Source organism: Moschus berezovskii, chromosome 1 (genome assembly GCF_049115385.1).
Source record: "Moschus berezovskii isolate FMDL1 chromosome 1, NW_MosBer_1.0, whole genome shotgun sequence".
NCBI lineage: Eukaryota > Metazoa > Chordata > Mammalia > Artiodactyla > Moschidae > Moschus > Moschus berezovskii.
The window spans coordinates 121,133,422-121,148,123 of record NC_142460.1 but is presented as its reverse complement, the minus strand read 5'-3'; the positions used below and the strand labels follow the sequence as shown (position 1 = coordinate 121,148,123).

Sequence of the window (14,702 nt, the reverse complement as noted above, 5' to 3'; positions counted from 1 at the left end):
ACTCCCTCCCATCCAGGCTGCCACATAAGAGTAAAGATCTTAAAGACTGAAGGACTATGATTGTGAACTTGAGATTCTTTTATTTGGAAGAATGATATTGAAATTTGTGATCCAGCGGAGTTATGGTTATATGGTAAAGATATCCAGAATGCTTACCTTCCTCAGGCAGCTAGTTGCCCTGTTTTCTTCGTTTGAGGGTAATCTTAATTACTCTGCTTCAGTATCCTGCTGTTCTGAGAATAAACGATGAATAAGACAAAGGCCTGGCTCCAAGTGGCAGAAAATTGAAACCTAATGGATACTGCCTCTGAGGCCTCAGTGGCCAAGTTATCTTTGAATGAAAGCCAGCCCATAAACATCTCCCAGTGAAGGTTCTAACTGGCTCCTTTGTGTTTGTTCTTCAAAGAAAATCACTGGAGGAATTTCCTTAGGCCAGAGAATCTTCAAAAGTCATGGTTTCCTTGAATGTTGGGAGGAGTTTTGTCTGCAGAAAGCGATGATCTTGTGCTTGAGCAATTTTCCTTCTCTGCTTTGATAGCTATGGAGGTCAGAGCCAAGTTTTCTGTCACCTCTTAGAAGTTCAAAGAATTATGATATTTGTTTATGTATACACACTGCCCTGGTGGCTAAGACGTAAAGAATCCACTTGCAATGTGAGAGACCTGGGTTCGATCCCTGGGTTGGGAAGATCCCCTGGAGGAGGGCATGGCAACCTACTGTGGTTTACTTGTCTGTAGAATCCCCATGGACAGAGGAACCTGGCGGGATACAATCCATGGGGGGGCAAAGAGTCGGTCATGCCTGAGCAACCAAGCACACAGTGTATACACTGTTGTAGTATTTTCACTTTGATTGAACCTCACAGATATTTATCTTTGTTTTATCTCTATTTTGGTAAGCATCTCACTGAACTGGTAGAATGAGATTGCAGCAAAACAAACAAGCAAGAAAATTAATAAATGTGTTAATTTATGAATAAATTAATGTTTAATTTTGTTAATTAATGCAATTAATTTAATAGATATAATCTATTGAAGGTAATTTTGCATATTTGTTTTGACAAATGCACAAGAAATTTAGAAATTAATTAATAAATACATGAATAAATATTTGGAGATGTGAGCATAAGGCACAGAAGTGTAAGCTAAATTTTCTGAGTGCACTTTAAGAGGAAGCATCCCTCATAGCTCAGTTGGTAAAGGATCACCTGCAATGCAGGTCGATTCCTGGGTTGGGAAGATCCGCTGGAGAAGGGATAGGCTACCCACTCCAGTATTCTTGGGCTTCCTTGTGACTCAGCCAGTAAAGAATCTGCCTTCTATGCAGGAGACCTGGGTTCAGTCCCTGGGTTGGGACAATCTACCCACTCCAGTATTCTGGTCTGGAGAATTCCATGAACTGTACAGTCCATGGGGTTGCAAAGAGTCGGAAATAACTGAGTGAACTTCACTTTCGCTTTTGTACTCAAGATTAGTACATACACACACAGCCTAAGACAGCCATGCAGCAAAGTAAGACTGAGCCTGTGAAGTGTCATTCATGTCACTGCTGCTGCTGCTAAGTCGCTTCAGTCGTGTCCGACTCTGTGGGACCCAATAGACGGCAGCCCACCAGGCTTCCCTGTTTCTGGGATTCTCCATGCAAGAACACTGGAGTGGGTTGCCATTTCCTTCTCCAATGCATGAAAGTGAAAAGTGAAAATGAAGTTGCTCAGTTGTGTCCGACTCTTAGCGACCCCATGGACTGCAGCCCACCAGGCTCCTCCGTCCTTGGGATTTTCCAGGCAAGAGTACTGGAGTGGGGTGCCATTGCCTTCTCAGATTCATATCACATACATACATAAATGTCTGATACTAGATATTTGGACAGAATTCCTGATATCAACTAAAATTGCACTAAGTAAGCAACAATTTGAACAGGTCTTTTTTTTTTTTTTTCCATAGTAACCTTTTAAATCGAAAACACAGGGCAAGTAGGGGAAACCTATTTGATTAAAAGAAAAGGTTATGTATCTACATGTTCTTACAAATCTTGACTGGTGAAATGTTTTATTAAGGAAAATCTGGTTTCCTTTTGCTCTGCTTTTTCTCCTTTCTACAGCTTGTCCTGAAGATTACTATGGGCAGGACTGTGTCCAGCGGTGTTCTTGTGTCTCAGGACAGTGTGACCCAGTGACTGGAAGGTGCCAGTGTCCACCTGGCCAAATGGGGGCCAGGTGTCAGCAAGGTAACAATGCCTGCAGGGTCACCTTGTTCATCCAGGCACTAATTAAGCTAAATTCTAAAGGCAGATGCAGTGCCAGGGCTTATAATTAAGTGGGAATTGTTTACAACACTTTAAAATGTGGCTTTAATCATATGAAAGTACACACTCCTGTAGAGTTATAAAGGAAATAGTTTACTGGGGGACTAAACATAAAAATGAACACAAAAACAGACTAATTTATGCATATTCTTAACTAGGAGCAAATTTTTAAATAACTAACTTTTGTAAAACTACCTAAAATTGTGTGTTGAAGGTGTCTGATTATAACAACTGAAGAGTTTTATGTCCTCATCAGTTTTCAAGAGGGCCATTGAAAGCTGTTAAGAAACATGAGAGAAGGAAAAAAATACATGATCTTGGTTTAAAACTGTCAAACTTTCTTTATCCTAAATAATGTTATTTATTATTATCATAATAACAGAACTGTTCAAGGAAAATATATACATAGAGGATTCCGGGCCCCTACAGCTCTAAGTTGGGGCCAACAGAAGAACTAAGAGCTGTTTCTCAATGACACACACAGAGGAGCAAGTCTAAAGATCCTTTGTTGAAATACAAAAGTTGGGTGTGTGGACAGGCTGCAGGAGCTTTCTTGAACCACAGTGGACATCACAAAGGTGTGGGAAGTTTGGATAAAATGAGGAAGTGCACAGATATATTATCATTTCAAGTCTTCACTAGAGAAGAGGGGACTGGAAGCAGTCTTGCAGCTAAAGGGAGGCGAAACTCACCCACACAAGTACATGACCCACATGCCATGACTTTGTGTCATATTCTGGGCTAAGGAGTCATCCTAATAATCAGAATCATTTTTCTAGCCTCTAATCCATACCACATGCATGCTAAGTTGCTTCAGTCGTATTCGACTCTGTGCCACTCCATGGACTGTAGCCCACCAGGCTCCTCTGTCCGTGGGATTCTTCAGGCAAGAATACTGGAGTGGGTTGCCATTTCATTCTCCAGGGGATTTTCTCAACTCAGGGAAACAACCCGCATCTCCTGAGATTTGAAGTGGGTTCTTTTCCACTAGTGCCACCTGGGAAGCCCCAATCCATACGATGCCCATCCCCCCCATAAAAATTGCAGGTGCACAAAAACTAATCTGAGTTTGTATGTTTTTTTTTTCATTGAAATCACTTTCAACTTTTTTTTTTTTGGTAATTAATTTATTTTTTATTGGAAGCAAATTATTTTACAATATTATGTTGGTTGGTTTTGCCATACATTGACATGAATTCGCCCCAGGTTTACGTAAGTTCCCCCTCCCGAACCCCCCTCCCACCTCCCTCCTCCCTTTATCCTCCCTCTGGGTCATCCCCGCATGCCAGCCCTGAGCATCCTATAACATGCATCGACCCTGAACTAGTGATTCATTTCACATACGACAACATACGTGTTTCAATGCCATTCTCCCAAATCATCCCACCCTCACCCTCTCCCACAGAGTCCCAAAGACTGTTCTATCCATCTGTGTCTCTTTTGCTGTCTCGTATACAGGGTTATCATTTGCATCTTTCTAAATTCCATATATATGCGTTAGTATACTGTATTGGCGGAGAAGGCAATGGCAAGCCACTCCAGTACTCTTGCCTAGAAAATCCCATGGATGGAGGAGCCTGGTAGGCTGCAGCCCGTGGGGTCGCTGAGGGTCGGACACGACTGAAGTGACTCAGCAGCAGCAGCAGCATATTGTATTGGTGTTTTTCTTTCTGGTTTACTTCACTCTGTATAATAGGCTCCAGTTTCATCCACCTCATTAGAACTGATTCAAATGTATTCTTTTTAATGGCTGAATAATACTCCATTGTGTATATGTACCAAAGCTTTCTTATCCATTCATCTGCAGATGGACATCTGGGTTGCTTCCATGTCCTGGCTATTATAAACAGTGCTGCAATGAACATTGGAGTACATGTGTCTCTTTCAATTCTGGTTTCCTCGGTGTGTATGCCCAGGAGTGCAAGTTTTTTTTTTAAAAAACTGGCACACATGAAAACCTTCCCTCATCTTAGAACCAAAATATGAAACCATTCAAAGATTTTTTTTTTAGTGAAATTTCTATAAGAAGGAAAAAAGGAATAGGAAAACAAAAAGCAGATGAACATGGAGCAGAAGAGTTTTGTTATGGAGCCCATGAAAATATTAACTGAATTTATTCCAAGCATCCGAAGGACATAGTGAAAAAGTGTTCCCTATAAATTGTGAGTGCAATACAGAGATACGTGAGGTCATGTAATAAATGAAAAGACAACAAAGGGAAATGAAAAAGTAAGCTGGCAGAGCTCAGAAAGAAGTGGAAAGGAAAATTAAACCTCACATCACATAAATGTAGACCACATTGAACTCAGGTAATGAGAGAATGGAATCTGCTGATGCGATAGCCAGGTACATGGAGAAAATACCTGAGGAAAGTGAAAACAATGAAATAGAAAAAAATAGATATATCAATAGAAAAGAAAATATTCAAATATAATCAAGATTTTTTTCCCTCTGAAATGAAAGAAGATCTGTTGCTACAGATTGAAAGAATACATTCTATCCCTAGAAATACTAGTTAGGCATGATCATATGTGAGAAGAAATTCTATTGAGGATATAAGAAAAAATATGAGATCTCATATTAAGAGATGGGGAAAAAAGTCGGCCTGATACCTCACAACAATATTTATAGCTAGTTTATGGCTATCAGAACCTACAGATTTCTAGGGAAAATATGTGATTCAAGTATTTTATACACAAACTTTTATTCAAGAATAGCATAGTGGGAAATAAATGATAATTTTTAATCATCAAAAATTGCTGGCAATATAGTAACCATAAAATATTTTGAAGAAACTACTAGAAGGTAAATTTGAGCAACCAAGTAATACATAGAAAATCTCTGGTAAAAAGGATGTTTGCTGCTGCTGCTAAGTCACATCAGTCGTGTCCGACTCTGGGCTATCCATAGACGGCAGCCCACCAGGCTGCCATCCCTGGGATTCTCCAGGCAAGAATACTAGAGTGGGTTGCCATTTCCTTCTCCAGTGCATGAAAGTGAAAAGTGAAAGTGAAATTGCTCTGTCTTGTCCTACTCTTCGTGACCCCATGGACTGTAGCCTACCAGGCTCCTCCGATCATGGGATTTCCCAGGGAAGAGTACTGGAGTGGGTTGCCATTGTGTTCTCCAAAAAGAATATTTAATGGGTGTTAAATCTATTTTAATGAAGGCTAAGTTTAAAACAAATGTGCCAATTATGGTGACATGGAATATGATAAATATATAGATATTTTGCATGATAAAAATGCTGAGATTGTAACATAAAGAGCATAAGCTCTATCCTTTAAGCTCCACTGGGGGTATATAAGGCACCCCTCACCCTGCACCAGGATGGAGTAAGAGAAATCCTAGTGGGGCAGATGCTTTCATTCCTGCCAGAAAGGAAAGAACCGGCCACCTTGACAGTGACAGTGGAAACCATGTGGAAAGCACCAGCTTCCACCCACGAGGTGATGAGGAAACTACACCCTTCCAAGCTGAGATGGAGTCAGAGGGGTCTAGTGAGCAGTCAGGACTTTCACAAACACCAAGCTGCAATGGGGCCACTCCAGGCAAGTCAGTGAAGAGCAAGTAGGAAGTCATAAAGAGACACTTCTACCCTTCTTTCAGGTAGGATGTCAGCCTAGTGGAGGCCTAAACTCTTGCTGTGGCCCAGCAGCGATGAGGCACATTTACCCTTGCTCCCCTTGGTGGCTGTGTAGGGAGCTTGGGCTTCAGCCTCTTAATGGATGAACCTCTTTCCTTGCCAGTGAGTATCATAGGAGACGCTCAAACAGGAGATTTAAAGGAGATCCAGAGTCTCAAAATATCAGGTTCATTAAAAAATTATTCATTATACCAACAACCAGGAAAATTTCAACTTGAATAAGAAAAAATAATCGAAAGACACCAACACTTGGATGACACTGACATCAAAATTATTTGATAAGAATTTTAAAGAAGCCATCATAAAAAATGATTCACTGAGCAACAACAACAACAACAAAAAAAATTTAATAGAAATGTTCAACAAAGAATAAGAGACATAAAGAAGAACCAAGTGGAAATTTTAGAACTGGAAAATACAAAAACCAAAATTGTAAAAATCTCAGTTTGGAGAGGACAGAGGAACACATTAGTGAACTCAGAGATAGATCATAGAAATGACCCAATTTAGACAGCAGATAAGGAAATGACAACAACCAAATAATAACAACAGAGCTTTGGGGAATCTTTGGAAGGGAAAAAATAAATAAATAAATAAAACTCATAGTTTTATGTCATCAGAGTCCTAGAGGCGAGGAGAAAGTAAGCAGGACTGAAGGAGTCAAAGGAACAGTGATTAAAGATGTCCTAAACATGACAAAAAGTTTAAACCTACAGAATAAAAAAATCTGTGTGAATGCCAAACAGGATAAACCAAAAGAAATCCACAAAAGACATAACAACGTCAAAATTCTGAAAACTGAAAAAGAACATATTTTGAAAATAGCAAGAGAAAAATAACACCTACCTCACCTTCAAAAAAAAAAAAAAAGACTAGAATAAAATCAAGGTAAATAAATAGGTACAGAATAAAATCAAGGTGAATAAATAGGTACAGACACAGCAAGCACTTTTGAGCAAAAGTAAAGCAGTAGTTATGATATAACTGAGCAGGACCCCAAGGTACCTTCCCAGGGCAGGCCTTCCCCCATATTCTCTGCTTTAGCTCCTCTCTGAAATACCTAATAACAGTATTTGATGCCCATTTCCTGAGTTGTTTTGCAGATGTTAAAAAAAAAGAAAAACTCCTCCTCTCCAACAAATGGAGACATCAAACTACCTGATTACTTTGAGCACTCAGCTCCAGGCCTCCTGGAATCTCAGAACTGATAATGTTCATCCTTTTGACACCATCCTGCTACCTCACAGTCAGCCAGTCATAGAGTTGTGCACTGGCTGATCACAGACCCTGGAACCCCTCTCCTCACCTGGCTTTTAAAAATGCTTTGCTGAAACCCTGAGAGGAACTGGGGCTTTTCAGAGCATGAGCCACCTTGCAGGCCCTGCAGGAAAACTTTCTTTGGTCCGAAATCTGATGCTTCAGTTTGTTTGACCTTACCGTGTGTTGGTCACGTGAACATGCATTAAACAATGATATCAATGTTAACTTTTATAGTTAATAAGTGATTTTTATGCATGTTAACAGGGAGTAAGATCTATGATAAGAGAAAAAAGAACATGATGTATGGCTTGAGAGTATTTTACTCACTAAGTAGTATCTGACTGGCTCTTTTGCAACCCCATGAACTGTAGCCCACAGGCTCCTCGGTCCATGGGATTCTGCAGGCAAGAACACTGGAATGAGTTGCCATTCCCTACTCCAGGGAATCTTGCCAAAACAGGGATCATTGCAGGCAGATTCTTTACCACTAGGCCACCAGAGAAGCCCCTTGAAAGTATTCAGTTCAGTTCAGTCATTCAGTCTTGTCCAAATCTTTGCGACCCAATGAATCACAGCACGCCAGGCCTCCCTGTCCATCACCAACTCCTGGAGTTCACTCAAACTCATGTCCATCGAGTCAGTGATGCCATTCAGCCATCTCATTCTCTGTTGTCCCCTTCTCCTCCTGCCCACAATCCCTCCCAGCACCAGAGTCTTTTCCAGTGAGTCAACTCGTCGCATGAGGTGGCCAAAGTATTGGACTTTTAGCTTTAGCATCAGTCCTTCCAATGAACACCCAGGACTGATTGCCTTTAGAATGGACTGGTTGGATCTCCTTGAAGTCCAGGGGACTCTCAAGAGTCTTCTCCAACACCACAGTTCAAAAGCATCAATTCTTCAGTGATCAGCTTTCTTCACAGTCCAACTCTCACATCCATATGTGACCACGGGAAAAAACATAGCCTTGACTAGACGGACCATGGTTGGCAAAGTAATGTCTCTGCTCTTTAATATGCTATCTAGGTTGGTCATAACTTTCCTTCCAAGGAGCAAGCGTCTTTTAATTTCATGGCTGCAGTCAGCATCCACAGTGATTTTGGAGCCCAAAAAAATAAAGTCTGACACTGTTTCCACTGTTTCTCCATCTATTTCCCATGAAGTGATGGGATCAGATGCCATGATCTTAGTTTTCTGAATGTTGAGCTTTAAGCCAACTTTTTCACTCTCCTCTTTCACTTTCATCAAGAGGCTTTTGAGTCTTCACTTTCTGCCATAAGGGTGGTGTCATCTGCATATCTGAGGTTATTGATATTTCCCCCGGCAATCTTGATTCCCGCTTGTGCTTCTTCTAGCCCAGCGTTTCTCATGATGTACTCTGCATATAAGTTAAATAAGCAGGATGATAATATACAACCTTGATGTACTCCTTTTCCTATTTAGAACCAGTCTGTTGTTCCATGTCCAGTTATAACTGTTGCCTCCTGACCTGCATACAGGTTTCTCAAGATGCAGATCAGGTGGTCTGGTATTCCCATCTCTTTCAGAATTTTCCACAGTTTATTGTGATCCACACAGTCAAAGGCTTTGGCATAGTCAATAAAGCAGAAATAGATATTCTTCTGGAACTCTCTTGCTTTTTCCATGATCCAGCGGATGTTGGCAATTTCATCTCTGGTTCCTCTGCCTTTTCTAAAACCAGCTTGAACATCCTGAAGTTCATGGTTCACGTATTGCTGAAGCCTGGCTTGGAGAATTTTGAGCATGACTTTACTACCGTGTGAGATAAGTGCAATTGTGCGGTAGTTTGAGCATTCTTTGGCATTGCTTTTCTTTGGGATTGGAATGAAAACTGACCTTTTCCAGTCCTGTGGCCACTGCTGAGTTTTCCAAATATGATGGCATATTGAGTGCAGCACTTTCACAGCATCATCTTATAGGATTTGAAATAGCTCAACTGGAATTCCATCACCTCCACTAGCGTTGTTCGTAGTGATGCTTTCTAAGGCCCACTTGACTTCACATTCCAAGATGTCTGGCTCTAGGTGAGTGATCACTCCATTGTGATTATCTTGGTCATGAAAAATCTTTTTTTGTACAGTTCTTCTGTGTATTCTTGCCACCTCTTCTTAATATCTTCTGCTTCTGTTAGGTCCATACCATTTCTGTCCTTTATCGAGCCCATCTTTGCATGAAATGTTCCCTTGGTATCTTTAATTTGTTGAAGAGATCTCTTGTCTTTCCTATTCTATTGTTTTCCTCTATTTCTTTGCAATGATCAATGAGGAATGCTTTCTTATCTCTCCTTGCTATTCTTTGGAACTCTGCATTCAGATGCTTGTATCTTTCCTTTTCTCCTTTGCTTTTCGCTTCTCTTCTTTTCACAGCTATTTGTAAGCCTCCTCAGACAGCCATTTTGCTTTTTTGCATTTCTTTTCCATGGGGATGGTCTTGGTTCCTGTCTCCTGTACAATGTCACGAACCTCTGTCCATAGTTCATCAGGCACTCTGTCTATCAGATCTAGTCCCTTAAATCTATTTCTCACTACCACTGTATAATCATAAGGGATTTGATTTAGGTTATATCTGAATGGTCTAGTGGTTTTTCCGACTTTGTTCAATTTAAGTCTGAATTTGGCAATAAGGAGATCATGATCTGAGCCACAGTCAGCTAGTTCCTGGTCTTGTTTTTGCTGACTGCATAGAGCTTCTCCATCTTTGGCTACGAAGAATATAATCAATTAGGTGGATTGAAATTTTGAATCAAGTGGTCAGGGTAAGTCTCTTTGAAGTGAAGCCTACAAGGGGAAAAGCAGATCCCAATGATGTTTTTCAGAAGGGAGACTGAAAGATAGGGCTGAGGTATGGAATACTTTTCTCCATAATATACCTTGATATATTGCTTGAAATATTTATCGTGTAATTGCAATAACTTTTCTAAAGTTATTCACACAATTCTTTGTGAATGTTGTTTAGGACTTAGAACAATGGAAAGAAACATTTCTAAGCACTCCTCACTTTTCTGGTTGCTTTGGTCCAAAGTCCTATCTTAAAGTCCCATCTTTTAACTGATTCACCAGTTTCAGGAGTACATTTCAGCGTTCAGTTTGGAAGATGAATAGGCCTCCTGGGTGATGAAGTTGTTTGGGAAGGGTGAAAGGGACACAAATAAAGTTAATAGTATAACACATGGTGTCTTGATTCGGCTTAATTGCTTTAAAGGCTAAAACTAAAAATACATATGATGATGTTTCAAGCATTAATTGTACAACCATATATGTGGGGGTTTTTTAATAAAATTAAAATGCTTCTATCATTTGTTACTGTGGAGAAGGCAATGGCAACCCACTCCAATACTCTTGCCTGGAAAATCCCATGGACAGAGGAGCCTGGTAGGCTGCAGTCCATGGGGTTGCGAAAAGTCGGACACGACTGAATGACTTCACTTTCACTTTTCATTTTCATGCATTGGAGAAGGAAATGGCAACCCACTCCAGTGTTCTTGCCCGGAGAATCCCAGAGACAGGGGAGCCTCATGGGTTGCCGTCTATGGGGTCGCACAGAGTCGGACACGACTGAATTGACTTAGCAGCAGCAGCAGCATTGGGCTTCCCTGGTGGCTCAGAGGTTAAAGCATCTGCCTGCAATGTGGGAGACCCGGGTTCGATCTCTGGGTCTGGAAGGTCCTATGGAGAAGGAAATGGCAACTCACTCCAGTATTCTTGCCTGGAGAATCCCATGGATGGAAAAGCCTGGTGAGCTACAGTCCACGGGGTCGCAAAGAGTCAGACACGACTGAGGGACTTCACTCACTTATTCAGTTAAATAAAGGCATGAGAGAAAGTGTCATACAAGTCAAAGTATGCGTTCTGTTGTTTATTAGCCAAATATAAGAGCAAGTTGGGTTTCCCAGGTGGCACAGTGGTAAAAAAAAAAAATCTGCCTGCCAATGCAGGAGACACAAGAGACATGGGTTTGATTCCTGGGTCAGGTCAGTCCCCTGGAGTAGGAAATGGCAACCTGCTCCAGTATTCTTGCCTGGAAAATTCCATGGACAGAGGAGCCTGGCAGACTACTGTCCATGGGTCACAAAGAGTCAGACATGACTGAGCATGCATGCACGTAGAGCAAGTTAAAACTTTTTTATCCCTCTAAGGTCTCTTCTGCTAGCTAAAATAGCAAGAGAGTCAGAAGTTCTGGATTTGAATCTTGGGTCTTATCTTTTGGCTGCTTAAGTGTGAGCAAGACGTGAGCTTCTCAGCTGCAGTTTTCTCAAGTGTAAAATAAGAATACTGTTACCCACATCAGAGAAATATGTATAAGCATTAAATGAGATAATTCATGTGGAAAATATCATTATGTAAAGCTACTATAAACTAGAGGGTATAAATGGTAGGCCTTTGGCCAAATCTAGCCACAAATGTGTTTGAATTGGCTGACATAGTTTTGGCTTCCACAGTGCTATAAAACAATTTTAATTAGTTGCCAACTTTCAAATATTAGATGATTTCATATAAAATATGGATTCTGAGTTTTCCTGAAAAAAAAAAGCATGTTCATTGGCTATGTTGGGCCCATATTCTTCATGGCAAAAGGAAATAAATGTGAGTAATGGTTACTCTCCCACTGGTGGCACTTCCCATCATTCAATTATTTTCCCTCTGACAATGAAGGCTCAATTTCCCTTATGTCTGGTTAGCTTCACTCATGTGTATCTTAACTTCTCTTGCCAGTACATTTTTGTTTGTGTCACCTACCGCTTTGTACTGAAGTGCTTTTCCCATTTCAGCACAGAGATATTAAGGAGCAAATGACTAAAGCATCTTTATCATTTATGGGTTTAAATACATAAAATCTCCCATCACTAATCTAAGATTGATCTCTGTTTTTCATAGAACATCTCTAGTTCTCAAAGTATACCAGGCACGTAGTTATAAGCTCAATAAATATTTATGGAGTAAGTGAAAATATGAATGAATGACGTTGATGTGCTTACTACCTGAAGGCTACATCTGAGTAGTTGTTTTAATTTGAGTATTTAAAAAAATGATTTTGCTATATGGATTTGATTAGTCTATCTGAAGCAGAGAAAAATATTTACTTGCATGACATTTTTACTTAGTTTGATTTTTTGAATTTTTACTACAGTATGTCCTCCAACAAAATATGGCCCAAATTGTGAGCTAAAATGCACCTGTAAAAATGGTGGCCTTTGCAATCCTGTAGATGGAAGCTGTACTTGTGCCCTTGGATGGACAGGAGATTATTGTGAAAAAGGTAAATTGATTACTACCTTCTTTTATTCAATAAAATCTACAGCATACTGCCATTCATTGATAAAATATAGTAGAAACCTGTGAAGGGGCTATTTTCCAATACATTTATGCAAGTTGTTTATAGTTTATGATTACATTTCTAATAAAAATAGTGTTATGTTAATACCAATTGATTTTGTTACCTTGTTACCGGAATACCACGTGAAAACTCTTAAAATTCTTAAGTAATTGAAATAGTATTAATGTGAAAGCGTTCCTGTGAGACCTAAATCCCACTCCCCCTCCATCCAATTCTTGAGGTGGGCAGGGCACAGGATGCGGGGCCCTGGGCAGACCCAGCTCACATCAGGAGTGGGCCCAACTTCAAAGGGTAAAGAGGACGACTCTGGGACCAGAGATCTTGAAACTGTACATCATCAGGAGAAATTTAATCATGTACCACCATAAATGTACTTTTATTTAGAAGTGATATTTATGTGCTGCTCCACATTAGAAAAGTTGATAATGAGTGGATAAAAATAAATATCAATACTTGTTCTAGCGTTTGCTTTTCAAACCACAGTTGATTACTTTGTACAGCACTGGAAAGCATGCACCTAATTAGAGCACACTCTTTTAAGAAGATAGTGTTGTGTTTTTCAGAACATTGGCAAAGGGTAGTAAGACACAGCATGGATGAGAACACTGTTCTTGGGGCCTAACCTTGGGGCTCCCTGAGTGAAAAATAATCCACAGTGACCTTATACTGAGGTGGTTCCAACTATGGAATCTCTGGCTCCTTAGACCTGGGACTATGACGTACTCTCATAATGGGTGTAAGTGCCCACCATCTTTCACCACTCATTTGACTGTTATGAAACGTGGCAGCACAGCACAAGTGAAAGTACCTTGCAGTGGGATTGCATAGGCCCTTATGCTAATTCCTGCTCTGCTGATACCATGCTCTGGGCCATAAGGACATTCACAACATCTCCCCAATAGTTTCCCCTCTGAAAGTGAGGATGATAACACTGAAATGACAGCCCATCTAAAACTAGCATTCAAGGAAGATCAATTTTCATGGATTTTTAAAACCATGGATCTCCTCTCTTAATTCATGGGAGATAGCTCCTATCAACATTGTGATACTCAGGACTCCTAAAGCAGAATTGTTCATGGGGTCGCAAAGAGTCGGACACGACTAAGCGCCTGAACTGAACTGAACTGAATGTAGAATAGATGTGCTCTTGATTTTATTTTTGGTTTTAAGTCAGATAACTCTCAAGCATTTGGGGATGTGGGATATTTTAACTTCTGATTCTATCATTTAAACCTTTTATTATGGAACATTTCAAACATATACAATAGTTACTGAGTCATGGGGTAAATACAAATGTAACTTTGAAATATATGGACAAATTCTCTTTCATGTGAGATTATACCATATTTCATCCTCATAAGCAATATATGGTTATCAAAAGAGTATATTATGCAATTTGGTGAGAACTATTCAATTAGTGGAGTTTTCATATTCATTTTTATTATTATGAATAATGTTTAGCATCCTCTCTAATGGCTAAGGAACTTTGCTTTCTTTTTCTATAAATTCTCTACTTACTGTAAATAGTTGTCATTTCGATGTGCCCAGGGGAGGAGGTGAGCTCAGGGTCAATGTGTTGCCCAGTCTTGGCCACTCTCATCACTGCAAGACTTTTTTCTCCAACAAGATTATTGGGCTTCTTACATAACAGCTGACATCTTAAAGCAGAAGTTGTCAGGTCTTTCTAAGACATAGACATGATCTATCATCATTTTCACCACATTCTCTTGGGTACAGCCAGTTATGGATTCAGCCCACATTCCACAAGAGGATTGATGATGCAGGAGTATGAATCCCAGGTGATGTGCTTTATTAAGAGCATCTTTGAATTATAGATTCTGCATAATTCAAAAGGATTTTGTTTTCTTTTTTTGTTATAAAATTATCTTTTCTCTATTTTTTAAAATGTTGAGTCTTAATTAGGGATGGACTCGCCATTCTCAGGTTTTAGAAGAATTCAGCCATGTTTTCTTTTAGGACCCGTATGACATCATTTTTGAAATTCAATTTTCTGATCAATTAAAAATATTTTTCTTGGTGTATGGTGTGAGGAATAGATTCATTTCCCCATTATGTGGCTGTTCAGTTATCCACAAGTCTATCTCTCCCACTGATTTGAGATGTAGGCTTCATTGACAAC

The 14,702-nt window shown here is 40.0% G+C and overlaps 1 protein-coding gene across 1 annotated transcript in view; it reads left to right on the top strand.

The window, feature by feature from the left end:
* LOC129551748 (uncharacterized) overlaps nt 1–14,702 on the top strand; it is a 691,626-nt gene that overhangs the window by 661,239 nt on the left and 15,685 nt on the right. Inside the window, exons 20-21 of the mRNA XM_088833084.1 lie at nt 2,101–2,226; nt 12,356–12,484. Coding sequence (XP_088689210.1) covers nt 2,101–2,226; nt 12,356–12,484 — 255 coding nt within the window. The remainder of the gene's footprint in view (nt 1–2,100; nt 2,227–12,355; nt 12,485–14,702) is intronic.